Source organism: Oryzias melastigma, linkage group LG7 (genome assembly GCF_002922805.2).
Source record: "Oryzias melastigma strain HK-1 linkage group LG7, ASM292280v2, whole genome shotgun sequence".
Lineage (NCBI taxonomy): Eukaryota > Metazoa > Chordata > Actinopteri > Beloniformes > Adrianichthyidae > Oryzias > Oryzias melastigma.
The window spans coordinates 6,324,008-6,335,420 of record NC_050518.1 but is presented as its reverse complement, the minus strand read 5'-3'; the positions used below and the strand labels follow the sequence as shown (position 1 = coordinate 6,335,420).

Below are 11,413 nucleotides of genomic sequence, written 5' to 3'. Positions count from 1 at the left end.
GTTAATTCAGGTCAACAAATGCAAATTACTTTATGCATTATAAGAGAGATCATGTTGGAATTCGACTGACCTGAGCTGTCAGCTACTTTATAGCGACATTGGCCTCCTCCTTCACCCATTGTTGTTGCAATAGCAGCCTTGAAGGCCTGGGTGACCTCTCTGAAGAAACGAGGAGCTGGATCCGTCTTCAAAGCAGTCTTCCATCCGTCAATCATTTTGATCGTGACTTTAATGGTCTCCACTGTCTTTTTAGATTTCCGTGGACTCTTCTGCCCCTCTTCATCGTCATCATCAGAGCTGGCCTCCTTAAATGCAAAAAACGCAAATGTGAGGATCTTTGTCTTCAACCATGAACTCAGGGACTACCAGCTGACTTACCTCCAGAACAGACGGCAATCTGTGGTATGTTTTTTCATCCTCGTCCTCAGAGCTGTCAGTATCATCAAAATTTAGCAGAGATTGGTCGTTCTCTTGAAGAAATTTGTAAAAGTCTGGATCTTTGTTTTTTAATCTGGACAGCTGGTCCTTGTGCATAGATGCTCTGCCTTTCTTCTTTTCACTACTGCACACAACATAAAGTAAAGAGTTAAACAGCAGGACACTTCAGCTATGCTTATGCTAGTATAATTCCCAGCAATTGACTCACGTATTAGGACACGTAGAATCCTTTTTCTGCGGTCTGGGAGTCTCCTCTTCTGAGGCATCCTCGTCTGGAGAGTCAAATCCTGACAACAGGAACTCATCCATGCTAAGGTCCTCCAATTTTCTACAAGAAATAACGGAGCATAGCAGATGATAGCCCCTAACAGGTGTGCCTTTGATATATTACATCATAATAAAGAATATTTAAAAGTTTAAATAATCACTGAGTTAGGTGGAATAAACAATTTCATTAGATATTTTTCCAAAGTGCCCAAAATTGTGTCTAAACAGAACACAAGCTAAAAGTGCAGTTGTTAGCTTAATGCTAAAACAGAGGGTAGCGAAAAAAACAACACTCAAATACTTCCCTTTCCTAACGTTTATTTAACTCGCGGCTTATATAACTATCCCACCAATTCATTTGACTATAAAAGTGAGACTCAAATTACCCATTAAATGTTACTAATGAGCCGAAAAAGTAATAAATGTGGCACGAACCTCTTCTGTTTCGCTGCCATGCTGGATCAAAAACGTGACGCCAAACCTCAATACCCACAATCCCCCGCTGCAAAGTGACGGAAATTGATTTTATGGTTTCAGAGTAAAATACTCTCATGAATAAAACAAGTAGGATAAATTCAGATTTTTATTTTGAATCGGAATATGAATCTTATAAGCCTAATTTTGTTGTAAAATGTTAAAACTTCTATAGATTGATGAAGATTCAAAACACAAAGAAATAGTTGTGCAAATGTTTAGACGGGCGTTGACACCAACCATAAAATTAACGAGTCGATATACACGAGTCATGAAGGGTGAGCAGTGTTTTGATGCTGCACATGAGGTTTAAATTAAACGATTAACTGTGCTCAAGAAGACTAGTTTTATTTATCTTTGAATTACCTACAATCACAACCCTGGGCAAGCTTACAAACAAAAAGATTTCTCCTCTGTCACATCGACACCCACGGCGGCAGCGGGTGAGGGTTTTATGCTTTTAATTTTTCCGGCTAGCTTAATTAACGAAATGTTAGCCTAACTGGCTCGATGTTTACCCACTCTCTAAAAATACTTTTTCATGTTTTCAATCATAGCTAAAAGCTCAACAACCATGTATAATTCAGATAAAAATTTTATTAAAAAGAAGATGATAATGAACACAGTGTTCAGTTTGGGTTAAAGGTGTGCGTTTGATTTATTTTAGGGTTTCCGGAAAACTGCAAACGCTTGGAGCGTGATTGTATATTCTGTGAAACCCCGCCTGTCGCAGAGGCGGTTGTAGACATATCGAACGTACTTCCGTATATTTGCCAACAAAAGGTGGCTTTTAAGACCGTATGTCTTACAGTAATCCGTATTTTTGCCATCAATTTTAAGGTTTTTCCAGTTAAAACAGATTTACTCATTTTTCCATACTATAAATAGATTTTAATGTTGAAATATCAATAATTTGGGGTATTGTTAGTTCTTGCATTTTGAGAAAGTATCTGCACCACCTTAAATAGAATCGAAGCCGCCGCTCATGCAGGGATATATTTTTTTTTCTGCATTGACGTCACTGCACACAACATAGAACAGAGGCTTTTCTTCATGTTTCTCGTGCTGAAGTCAGGATGTAGACAGATGGCCAGACGATGGTTGTGGGTTTAAATCCAACTGACCGCTGATTTGTTGTGAATTTACCCGTGAGAACACGCTGTCCGAGGATAACCGCAACTCAACCACCGGTAAAGAAATGATACATTAATTTCCTTCTGCCGCAGCTCCAGCTGATAGATGCTGTTAATAGAGAGGATGGAGGGTGTTTCCTCGTGGATTTTTATAGATTTTTCTAAATTAATCTTTGTGTGTACAACCAAAATGTTTTGTCTGTCTCACAGGTGGATTCAGGTCTAGATTTAGAGTCAATGTGACAAGAGACTAATATCATAACTTCATTAGTGTTTCTCCTCTGTGGCAGGAGTGTTGACACATCTGTTTCAGGCTTCCTCAGTTTGCATGTTTTCATTTGCATCATTGTCTCGTGGTATTCCCTTGAGCACCAGAGGAGACTGTTCCCGGATGGAGGAACACAGCTGGTGTGTTTAAAGTCTTTTGTGTTTTGGAAAAAAGGCTCTGGTCGCCAGGCACCTGTGATGACATTTGAGATGTTGCCCACTGACAAAGAGGAGCTTCTAATTCTGAGAGCAGATGACAGATCCAGTAGAGTTGTGAATTTGAGATGCTGTAAACTTCAACTCATCAGAACTAGCAGCAATGTTGTATTTTTAGTCGTATTGGACTTCAAACTCGTCAATATCCTCTTCTGATGAGGCTGTGGGGTAAGAATGTTTTTCTGAAAGCTTTCAGCTTGTAAAATTATTGTGTAAAATATGTCAAAATAACAGACAAAAAGGAAAATAGAGACAGCACTATGTAAAATATAGTGTTTCCAGATTCATTTGGTCAAAAAATGAAGCTTGGACGTATTGTCACAGCTGTCATGATGACCACTGCAGCTGTATCGACAGCTCAGGACATCTGTCGCAGTGTCCACAGCTATGTCCGAATTCCCGCCTTGTTTCCTAACTTTTAAAAGCCTTACATTGCAGGACTATTTTTTAAATGCACTTTGGATCCCGTGCTCACTACTTTTTTTTCAAATGGGAAATATGACTATTTATGAATCCACTGTGTTCTGACAGTGAAAACTTGGATGGTTTATAAAAAATAAATTAAAATACTTTTGTGTTTTCACAAAAATTGTTCAAACACAATGTGTGCAAATCTAATGAGCATCGATGCACGCTGGTTTTTGCAAAGACTTCTGGGAAATTTCTAGGTCACTCAATTTTGGAATTGTAGGCTACGACAGCACTACAAAATGGCAAATATAGTGCACTAAGTAGTGATTAGTGAAAGAATTCAGACAGAACCCAAATGTCTTCAGGCTCCACCGGTTGGTTTCTAACATCCTGTTTTTGTTGTGTTTCAGTTGTGCAGAGGGCGGCCCGGGCAGGAGCCCACAACACCGAGCATCATGATGGAGGGGGGCATGCAGCTTCTCAACCGCGACGGCCACAGCATTTCACACAACTCAAAGCGCCACTATCATGACTCATTCGTGTCCATGAACAGGATGCGACAGCGTGGACTGCTGTGTGACATCGTGCTTCATGTCTCCAACAAAGAAATCAAGGCACACAAAGTGGTGCTCGCATCCTGCAGCCCCTACTTCCACGCTATGTTTACCAGTAAGCCTGTGTTTCCAACTTCAAGTTATGCATCAAATTTTGTTATTGATATAACTAGTGCCAGGACATTAAATCTCTTATTTTCCACTAGTTTGTTTCAGCTATGTTATTTGTATGTATATATTTAGCAGCCAGGATGGAAAGAGCTTAAAGTCAGGAATTTCTAAAAGCTCGTATTGTTTAAACAAGTCATTAAATTGACAGGAACACAAGAGCAGCGCTGACATTTAGCAGAGCCTTTAGTACAGACTGTGTGTCAGCATCCAGGAATGGGTGGTGATTTTTATCAGCAGGAACTTTAGTAGTTCAGAAAAAAAAGCGTCTGCTGCTGTGTGTGTTCGTGCAGATGAGATGTCTGAGAGCCGGCAGACCCATGTGACCCTCCATGACATCGACCCTCAAGCTTTGGAGCAGTTGGTCCAATATGCCTACACAGCAGAAATCGTAGTCGGAGAAGGCAACGTTCAGGTATGTTTAAATATTTCTATAGTTGTGCTTGGATAAAAAGGATAAACAGTTGGTGATTGATTTCTGCTTGTGAAAATGTTCTCTTCCTAGACGCTGCTCCCAGCTGCAAGCCTGCTGCAGCTCAACGGGGTGCGCGATGCCTGCTGTAAGTTCCTTCTCAGCCAGCTGGACCCCTCCAACTGCCTGGGTATTCGGGGCTTTGCTGATACACACTCCTGCAGTGACCTGCTTAAGTCTGCGCACAAGTATGTGCTGCAGCACTTTGTGGAAGTGTCCAAGACGGAAGAGTTTATGCTCCTGCCACTCAAGCAGGTAAGGGGGGATTTTTAGGAGGCAGAAATACCCAGAATCAGCAGAATCTAATTTATTTTTATTATTACTAATTGGACTTGGTGCTTCAAACAACGTGTGTTTCATCCCAACAAGTGCTTTACTTATTTGCACGGACCTTGGGCCTAAATTTATTTAAGGAAGGCATGCTCTACGGTTCCAAGAAAGTTAAAATACAATTAAAAACATGCACAACCAACTCCAAAACTTTAAACATTCAAGGCTTAGCTAAAGGTTTATACACAGTCAAAACAACCATAAAATAAACATCTATTATTTTTAGGTACCAGTTCAAAGGCTATAGGATGAACTGACATTTATTAAATCTGTCTTTTAAAATGTGTTTTAATACCTTTTTAAAGTCCCACTCTGATCATTTTTTGATTTATTTATAAAAGTGTCCTCAGATGTCTTTTAATTATGTTTGTGTCGTTTTTAGACAAAATCAACAAACTTGAGTCATTTTCTTGGACATAGTTACTGCTGAGCAGTAAGTTGATCAGAATCTTGCTTCTGAGTTTTAGGCAGGACTATTAGCGGAGAAGTAAGCCTCTGCTGATATCCCATCATCCCTTTATTTTCATTCTGTCCCGCTAGCTGACATCCTCGCTCAAGACCACGCTAACATTACAGATGCAACAAAAATGGCGAGTAATATTGAAGCTGTCCAATTGTACAGTTTAAAGTCCCACTAGAACCATAGTTTTTTCTATTGTAAAATCATTCCCAGTGACCTTTTTAATTATGATTTTTGAAGTTTTCAACCAAAATTAAAAGTCCTTCGTTGTTTTTTTAAGACCCTTTTTTATGCAGAGTGTCAGCAGCTCATTAGAAATACAATTCTGGGTTGTGGGCGGGACTCTTGAAAGAACCCGCCTCTTCCCTGTTGCTAAGATACTCACGTGAGAACTTATAGCCTCAAGCTAACATTAGCGGTGCAAAAAACCCTACAAGCAGTATTGGATCAATCTAGTCGTACAGTTTTGAGTCAGAATCATATTTCCCTACAGTATGAGTGTTGAACGCTCATCATGTCTCGCACACCTAAGCATGAGCGGGGCGGAGTACACGCAGGGGGACGGGAGGCTTTGATACGCCCGTTTCAGTAGCTGCGTCATTAGTCTGAGCATTTTCAAGCATCTGGTTTTCATCTGCTCCTTATTTAAATTAAGAAAAAATCAGGAACACAGTTTTAACAGTAAACTATTTTGCATAAATTTTCAACTATGAGAAAAATGCTACAAGAACATGTTAAAAACAAAAAAAGACAGTTTTCATTGGAGTGGGTCTTTAAAGCCAGATGCCAGCTCAGATGAGGAAAATGAAGGCGCGGTAAAGACTCTCAATTATACGTTTAACATTTTGAATTTAACTAAAGATTAACACCTGACTTAAAGGTATTTCAACCATCCTTTAAACTCTCTATTCAGCTTTTGATTTTTGAAATAAAAGTGGATCAATAGCAAAATGAACTTAATGACTTGTTATTGAAAAGCACATTAGGCAAATATAATAAATGAACTCCCCTGTCATATTGTAAAATCATGTTTGTTGTGAGCTTCTTGCTCTTTCACAGTTGTATTGATGCTCATAATAAGCGTGTGATTTGATGTCACTTCTGCTCAGCCGTACTATCACTCATTTCTCCGCCGGCGCTGCTTTCTTTCGTGGAAGTGGCCACTAGATCAAGCTTGTGACATTTTCACAGCTGCTTCATCATCGTGCGACTAACAACACCGTTCACTCGTCTGTCCTTTTCTTAGAAACTTCTGCCAAAATGTTTAAGATTTTGTTGACCCTGGCGGGTCTTAAAGGAGCTGAAGTTTATAGGAGCCGACGGTGTTTGTTGCTAGCTTGACGTCAAATTGGCAGCTTCAACAACGATTCAGGCTGCGCCACTGCCATCTAATCGGACAGTGGTCATTTGATACTCCTGGAGGGGAAAAAGACGTGCTCTCTTGGTCTATAGTCTGATCCTTTGCTCATTTAAATAAACTTGTTCTATAGGGAATGATATAAACTGAATACACAGGGTTTGAAGCTTTAAGAGCTTCAATAAATAGTTTCAAAATGGCTTGTTTACCAGCCTAAGCATGCCAGGAGAACTCACCTGTGGAAAATTGATGCTTCGGTTTCGTCCGCCTTCACAACAACTGGCACTCACCTCCACTTTGTTCAGATGCGTCATCCGCTGCTTGCTCTGACAGTCTCACTTAGATAAAATTGCCTGTGGAACAGTCAAATGTCACCTGTGCCTGTCTGAAGTTATAATATTTCTGAATGTGCTTTTTATACAGTACAAAGGGGCATCTCCTTTAAACAAACGCCCGTTCGCTCAACAGTGAACAATAACAAACGGCTGCTTTCATCCTTCATCTGTTTTCCGTGCTGATGGGAGTACGATTCCCTGTTTCTTCAAAGCCCTCAGACTGAATGTGCTGTCAGTGTGTGTGGGCACAGTCTATTAAAACAGAAAGCAGCATAAAGGAAGATTATAAATAGATTGTTTTCTTCTGCCTGTTTTCTGCGTCCTGGCTTTTTCTGCCTGCAGCTGTTCTGTGACCGTCATGAATCTGCACCAGAGCTGCATTTTCAAACTGTCCGTTTTGAAGGTCCCTAAGCTGTAAAATGTGCCCCACGTTTTGTCCTGTGTTCCACGGGACTGAGATCCGTCAGCTCGGTCGATGCTTCACTCTTGCATCAGCACAGAAGAGGATGTTCTAAAGCCCGATGCTGACTGTGGCATGTAAATAAACATCCAGACATATAGATGCAGCTCAGACTCTTCCCTCATTGGGTTTCCACCCCCTGGAGTATTAGGAAGTTTAATAGTGCTTGTATATAGAGCCGGTTCCCTTTTGCATTTCCTCAGCGTTCACGCTTTAGTAAATCCTTTTGATGCAGTGTGTGCATGCAGATATAGGAGGGAACGGCGGCGTGTCTCCCTGTGCGACTGGATTAGCGGAGGCTGCTCTCCTCACAGGCTGCTGAGTGTTGCCCTGATCTGACCGAGGCGAGGCGGCTGCTGGCTGCTCTCTTGCCTTCAGCTCCGCCAGCTTGTGTCTGATCTGGGAGCGGTGCCAGCACGCCACTCTGGCTTCTGCATTTCATCTGCTTTGCATACAAACATGCAGAAGTAGCTGTAGCTTAAAATAATGACAATACAACTGCTTAAAAAAAAAAAAAAAACTTTTATAAGACTGTTGTCTAGGTCAGTGGTTTGCAACCTAAAAGAGCATTTTGAACTGTTTCTTATTGATCAAAGTACTTCACAGTTTAATAAAATACACTTGTTTTATGTTTTTGTGGCCATTAATTTAAAACGGTGTTTCTGCTTAAACCAATTTAAACTTTAATTTTTGTACATCTGCATATACAAGTTCCTTTCAAAATAAAATCCACCTTGTGTCAAAAAAAGATCCTCCTGCTGCTGCAGATTTACCTCAATTAAAAATCCCAAAAAAGCAAAATCAAACAAGACTTTTTCTTTTATTATGACTCTTGTTACTGCTTTAACTATTAAATATATATATGACGACATTGGTGTTGAATCCAATTAAAAAAGATACATATAATTTGCAATTTTATGCTTTGGGTCGGAACACCGATGAGACTAACCTGTTGTGAAGCAGAAAATCTGAGTGTGTGTTTTAAGCTTGTTCTAATAATACACCTCTTTTACAAAAGATTTAACATTTTACCATTGAGATGCTCAGTTAACTGACCTGTTAAAAATCTAAACATAAATGACTAAATTTTATAAACTAAAGCAAATTAATCAAAAATACAAACCTGTTATTTATTAAAATCAGTGTAATTTTTCCTCAAAGCTAAAGAGCCACAATAGATGGATAAAGAGCTGCATGTGGCTCCACAGTCACAAGATATACACCCCTGTTTGAGGGCTTTCCAGGGCGTTTGCTTTCTTTTTAGTTGTGTTTTTTTTCTTTAGAACTGATGTTTCTGCTGGTGCTTTAACATGGTTTGCTTTGGTCCAATCAGGTCCTGGATTTGATCTCCAGTGACAATCTCAACGTCCCATCTGAAGAGGAGGTTTACCGGGCCGTGTTGAACTGGGTGAAGCATGACATTGACGGCCGACGGCAACATGTACCCTGGGTGAGGTTTTTTTTTTTTTCAGCATCTTCATTTTTAGATTTTTTTTTAAATATATTTTTATCTATTGCAAAATTGTTTCCTTTTAGTTCTGAATATGTAGTTTTTAGCCAAAATTTAAAAGCCTGTTTTGTTTTTTAAGACATATTTTCTGCAGCGCCAAAAGAGCTTATCAGAAATTAGATACTGGTTGGAAGTCAGCTGTGCTAATTTCCCTGCATTCCTTTGTTTGTTTTTTCCTCCAAACTTTTAGCTAGCCCACAAGCCCAAGCTAACATTAGCATCGCAAAAAAATATCGGAACGATCCAGATGTAGAGTTTTGAGCCACATGGCAGCTCAGACGAGGAATATAAAGATATGAATGCATCTGTTGATCTGCAACTGGATGCATCAGAATTGTAGCAGAGAAAGGAGACTTTAGCTCCGTCCATGTTAGTTGTTGCATAACAGACCTGAGCTTTTTCAAACCGTTGGTTATCATCTGCTTCTGATCCAACACAATTTGGATAAACATATACTCAGAAACACAGTTTTAATCCTAAATTATTTCATATATGTCTTCCATCATGAGAACAAAGCTACAAGAACATATTAAAACCATGATTTTCATTGGAGTTCAGTTTTAAACAACTGACCACGACTCTTCCCTCTCCACGTACGCCGTATCCCCTGTCAGCTGATGAAGTGCGTGCGCCTGCCCCTCTTGAGACGAGACTTTCTGATGAGCAACGTGGACACGGAGCTGCTGGTGCGTCACCACTCGGAGTGCAAGGACCTGCTGATTGAGGCTCTCAAGTATCACCTGATGCCTGAACAGAGGGGGGTCCTGAGCAACAGCCGGACGCGTCCTCGGCGCTGTGAGGGAGCCAGCCCTGTGCTCTTTGCTGTTGGTCAGTGTGCCCCTGAAGGTACCCGCTAGGGTACACTTTGACCCCTCAACCAATGCTTTCAGCTCATCTGTGAAGTCTGGAAATGGAATGAAGGATTGTGGGTGTTTCAGGTGGGGGTAGCCTATTTGCCATCCATGGGGACTGTGAGGCGTACGACACCAGGACGGACCGCTGGCACATGGTGGCGTCCATGTCCACGCGGCGGGCACGGGTGGGTGTGGCAGCCATAGGGAACAGACTATATGCTGTTGGAGGGTGAGTACCACAACACACACATTTTATTTTAACATGTTTTTTTTACTATTGGTTCAATATTGATTCAAAGTAGATTGAACGTCTGTCCTCCTTTCTCTGCAGGTATGATGGAACCTCCGACCTCGCCACTGTTGAGTCCTATGATCCCATCACCAATTCATGGCAGCCTGAGGTTTCCATGGGAACAAGACGGAGCTGTTTGGGTGTAGCTGTTCTGCATGGCTTACTCTATGCTGCTGGAGGTTACGACGGTGCTTCCTGTCTCAACAGGTGTGAGAAAAGTATATTATTATGTTTTTAGTTCCTCTATATCTGCTTCATGTGCTTCAATTACTGACTGGACACATATTATTAAACCTTGTGGTTTTCTTCCTTTCAGCGCAGAGCGTTATGACCCCCTGACCAGTACATGGACATCTGTGGCTGCAATGAGTACTCGGAGGAGATATGTGCGAGTGGCCACTCTGGGTGGGAACCAGCTTAAAATATGTTTTAGTTAACACATTACCAGAAATGAAAAGGGATTCATTCTCATGGAATTCTGCTATTTTACTCTCCTCTCCCTCCTCCAGATGGTAGTCTTTATGCTGTGGGAGGTTATGACAGCTCCTCACATCTGGCAACAGTGGAGAAATACGACCCGCAGGTACTCTACTGATGAATCCATCATCAGAACAAAATAACACATTTTAGCTGAAACTAGACAGATTGACATTTCTGAATCTGAATTTACAGAGCAACACTTGGACGACCATTGCCAACATGCTGAGTCGCCGCAGCAGCGCTGGCGTGGCCGTACTGGACGGCATGCTGTACGTGGCGGGAGGCAACGACGGCACCAGCTGCCTAAACTCAGTGGAGCGGTTTAACCCCAAGACCAATACCTGGGAGGGAGTCGCTGCCATGAACATACGCAGGTCAGGAGCTAGTTTTCAAACCATGATTCAAGTGAATCAGTACTTCCTGTAAAAGGAAACAGAGGGAAGTTATTAATTATATAGTTAAAGATTTTCCAGTGTTCAATCCCTTGAGTGATTTAGATTTCACAGTTTGATCTTCCTAATAAATACCTCTGTGGTGTACTTTGCTCTCTCATTTATTTGCACACTTGAGAGTTAAAGCAAGAATGGAAGTTAATGGGTGACAAGAAGGTTGAGATGCTTTCATTAAATTCAAATAAATTACTCTGTTATACGTTCAACCCTAAAGACAAAGACTGCAGTTTTTTGTATATCTGTATCAGTAGTACCAGGAGAAATTGCAGTCACATTGAAATGATTCTATGGCATAAAATCAGAAAAATTAATGTGTTTTCATTAGAGCTGTCAGGCGATTAAAATTTTTTAATCGCGATTAATCACATTGTCCAGAGTTAACTCGCAGTCACATTGAAATGATTCTATGGCATAAAATCAGAAAAATGAATGTGTTTTCATAGCTGGCATCGGTGCATCTGTACGCCACATGGGAGGACGCAT

At 40.9% G+C, this 11,413-nt stretch overlaps 2 protein-coding genes across 8 annotated transcripts in view; one reads left to right on the top strand and one right to left on the bottom strand.

Annotated features, from left to right (window-relative positions):
* The window catches only part of noc2l (NOC2-like nucleolar associated transcriptional repressor), a 16,291-nt gene extending 15,084 nt beyond the window's left edge, over positions 1 to 1,207 (bottom strand). For 3 of the 4 annotated variants that reach the window (XR_004948171.1, XM_024292356.1, XM_024292355.1), the window contains exons 1-4: positions 1,141 to 1,207; positions 647 to 766; positions 379 to 562; positions 71 to 305 (exon numbers count right to left, since the gene is read on the bottom strand). Coding sequence is in view for 3 of the 4 variants with exons in the window: in XM_024292356.1 (XP_024148124.1) it covers positions 71 to 305; positions 379 to 562; positions 647 to 766; positions 1,141 to 1,160 (559 nt within the window). In the remaining variant the exon portion in view is untranslated. The remainder of the gene's footprint in view (positions 1 to 70; positions 306 to 378; positions 563 to 646; positions 767 to 1,140) is intronic. The other variant, XM_024292357.1, reaches the window with a different exon arrangement.
* A 208-nt stretch (positions 1,208 to 1,415) lies between these two features.
* The window catches only part of klhl17 (kelch-like family member 17), a 15,149-nt gene continuing 5,151 nt past the window's right edge, over positions 1,416 to 11,413 (top strand). The window contains exons 1-11 of one of the 4 annotated variants that reach the window (XM_024292360.2): positions 1,416 to 1,622; positions 3,617 to 3,875; positions 4,222 to 4,343; positions 4,434 to 4,655; positions 8,676 to 8,792; positions 9,467 to 9,698; positions 9,791 to 9,935; positions 10,038 to 10,205; positions 10,315 to 10,403; positions 10,508 to 10,581; positions 10,671 to 10,852. In XM_024292360.2, the coding sequence (XP_024148128.1) occupies positions 3,662 to 3,875; positions 4,222 to 4,343; positions 4,434 to 4,655; positions 8,676 to 8,792; positions 9,467 to 9,698; positions 9,791 to 9,935; positions 10,038 to 10,205; positions 10,315 to 10,403; positions 10,508 to 10,581; positions 10,671 to 10,852 (1,565 nt within the window). In that variant the 5' untranslated portion in view covers positions 1,416 to 1,622; positions 3,617 to 3,661. Of the gene's footprint in view, positions 1,623 to 1,990; positions 2,370 to 2,619; positions 2,964 to 3,616; positions 3,876 to 4,221; positions 4,344 to 4,433; positions 4,656 to 8,675; positions 8,793 to 9,466; positions 9,699 to 9,790; positions 9,936 to 10,037; positions 10,206 to 10,314; positions 10,404 to 10,507; positions 10,582 to 10,670; positions 10,853 to 11,413 lie in introns of those variants that run through there. The other 3 variants (XM_024292359.2, XM_024292362.2, XM_024292361.2) reach the window with 3 other exon arrangements.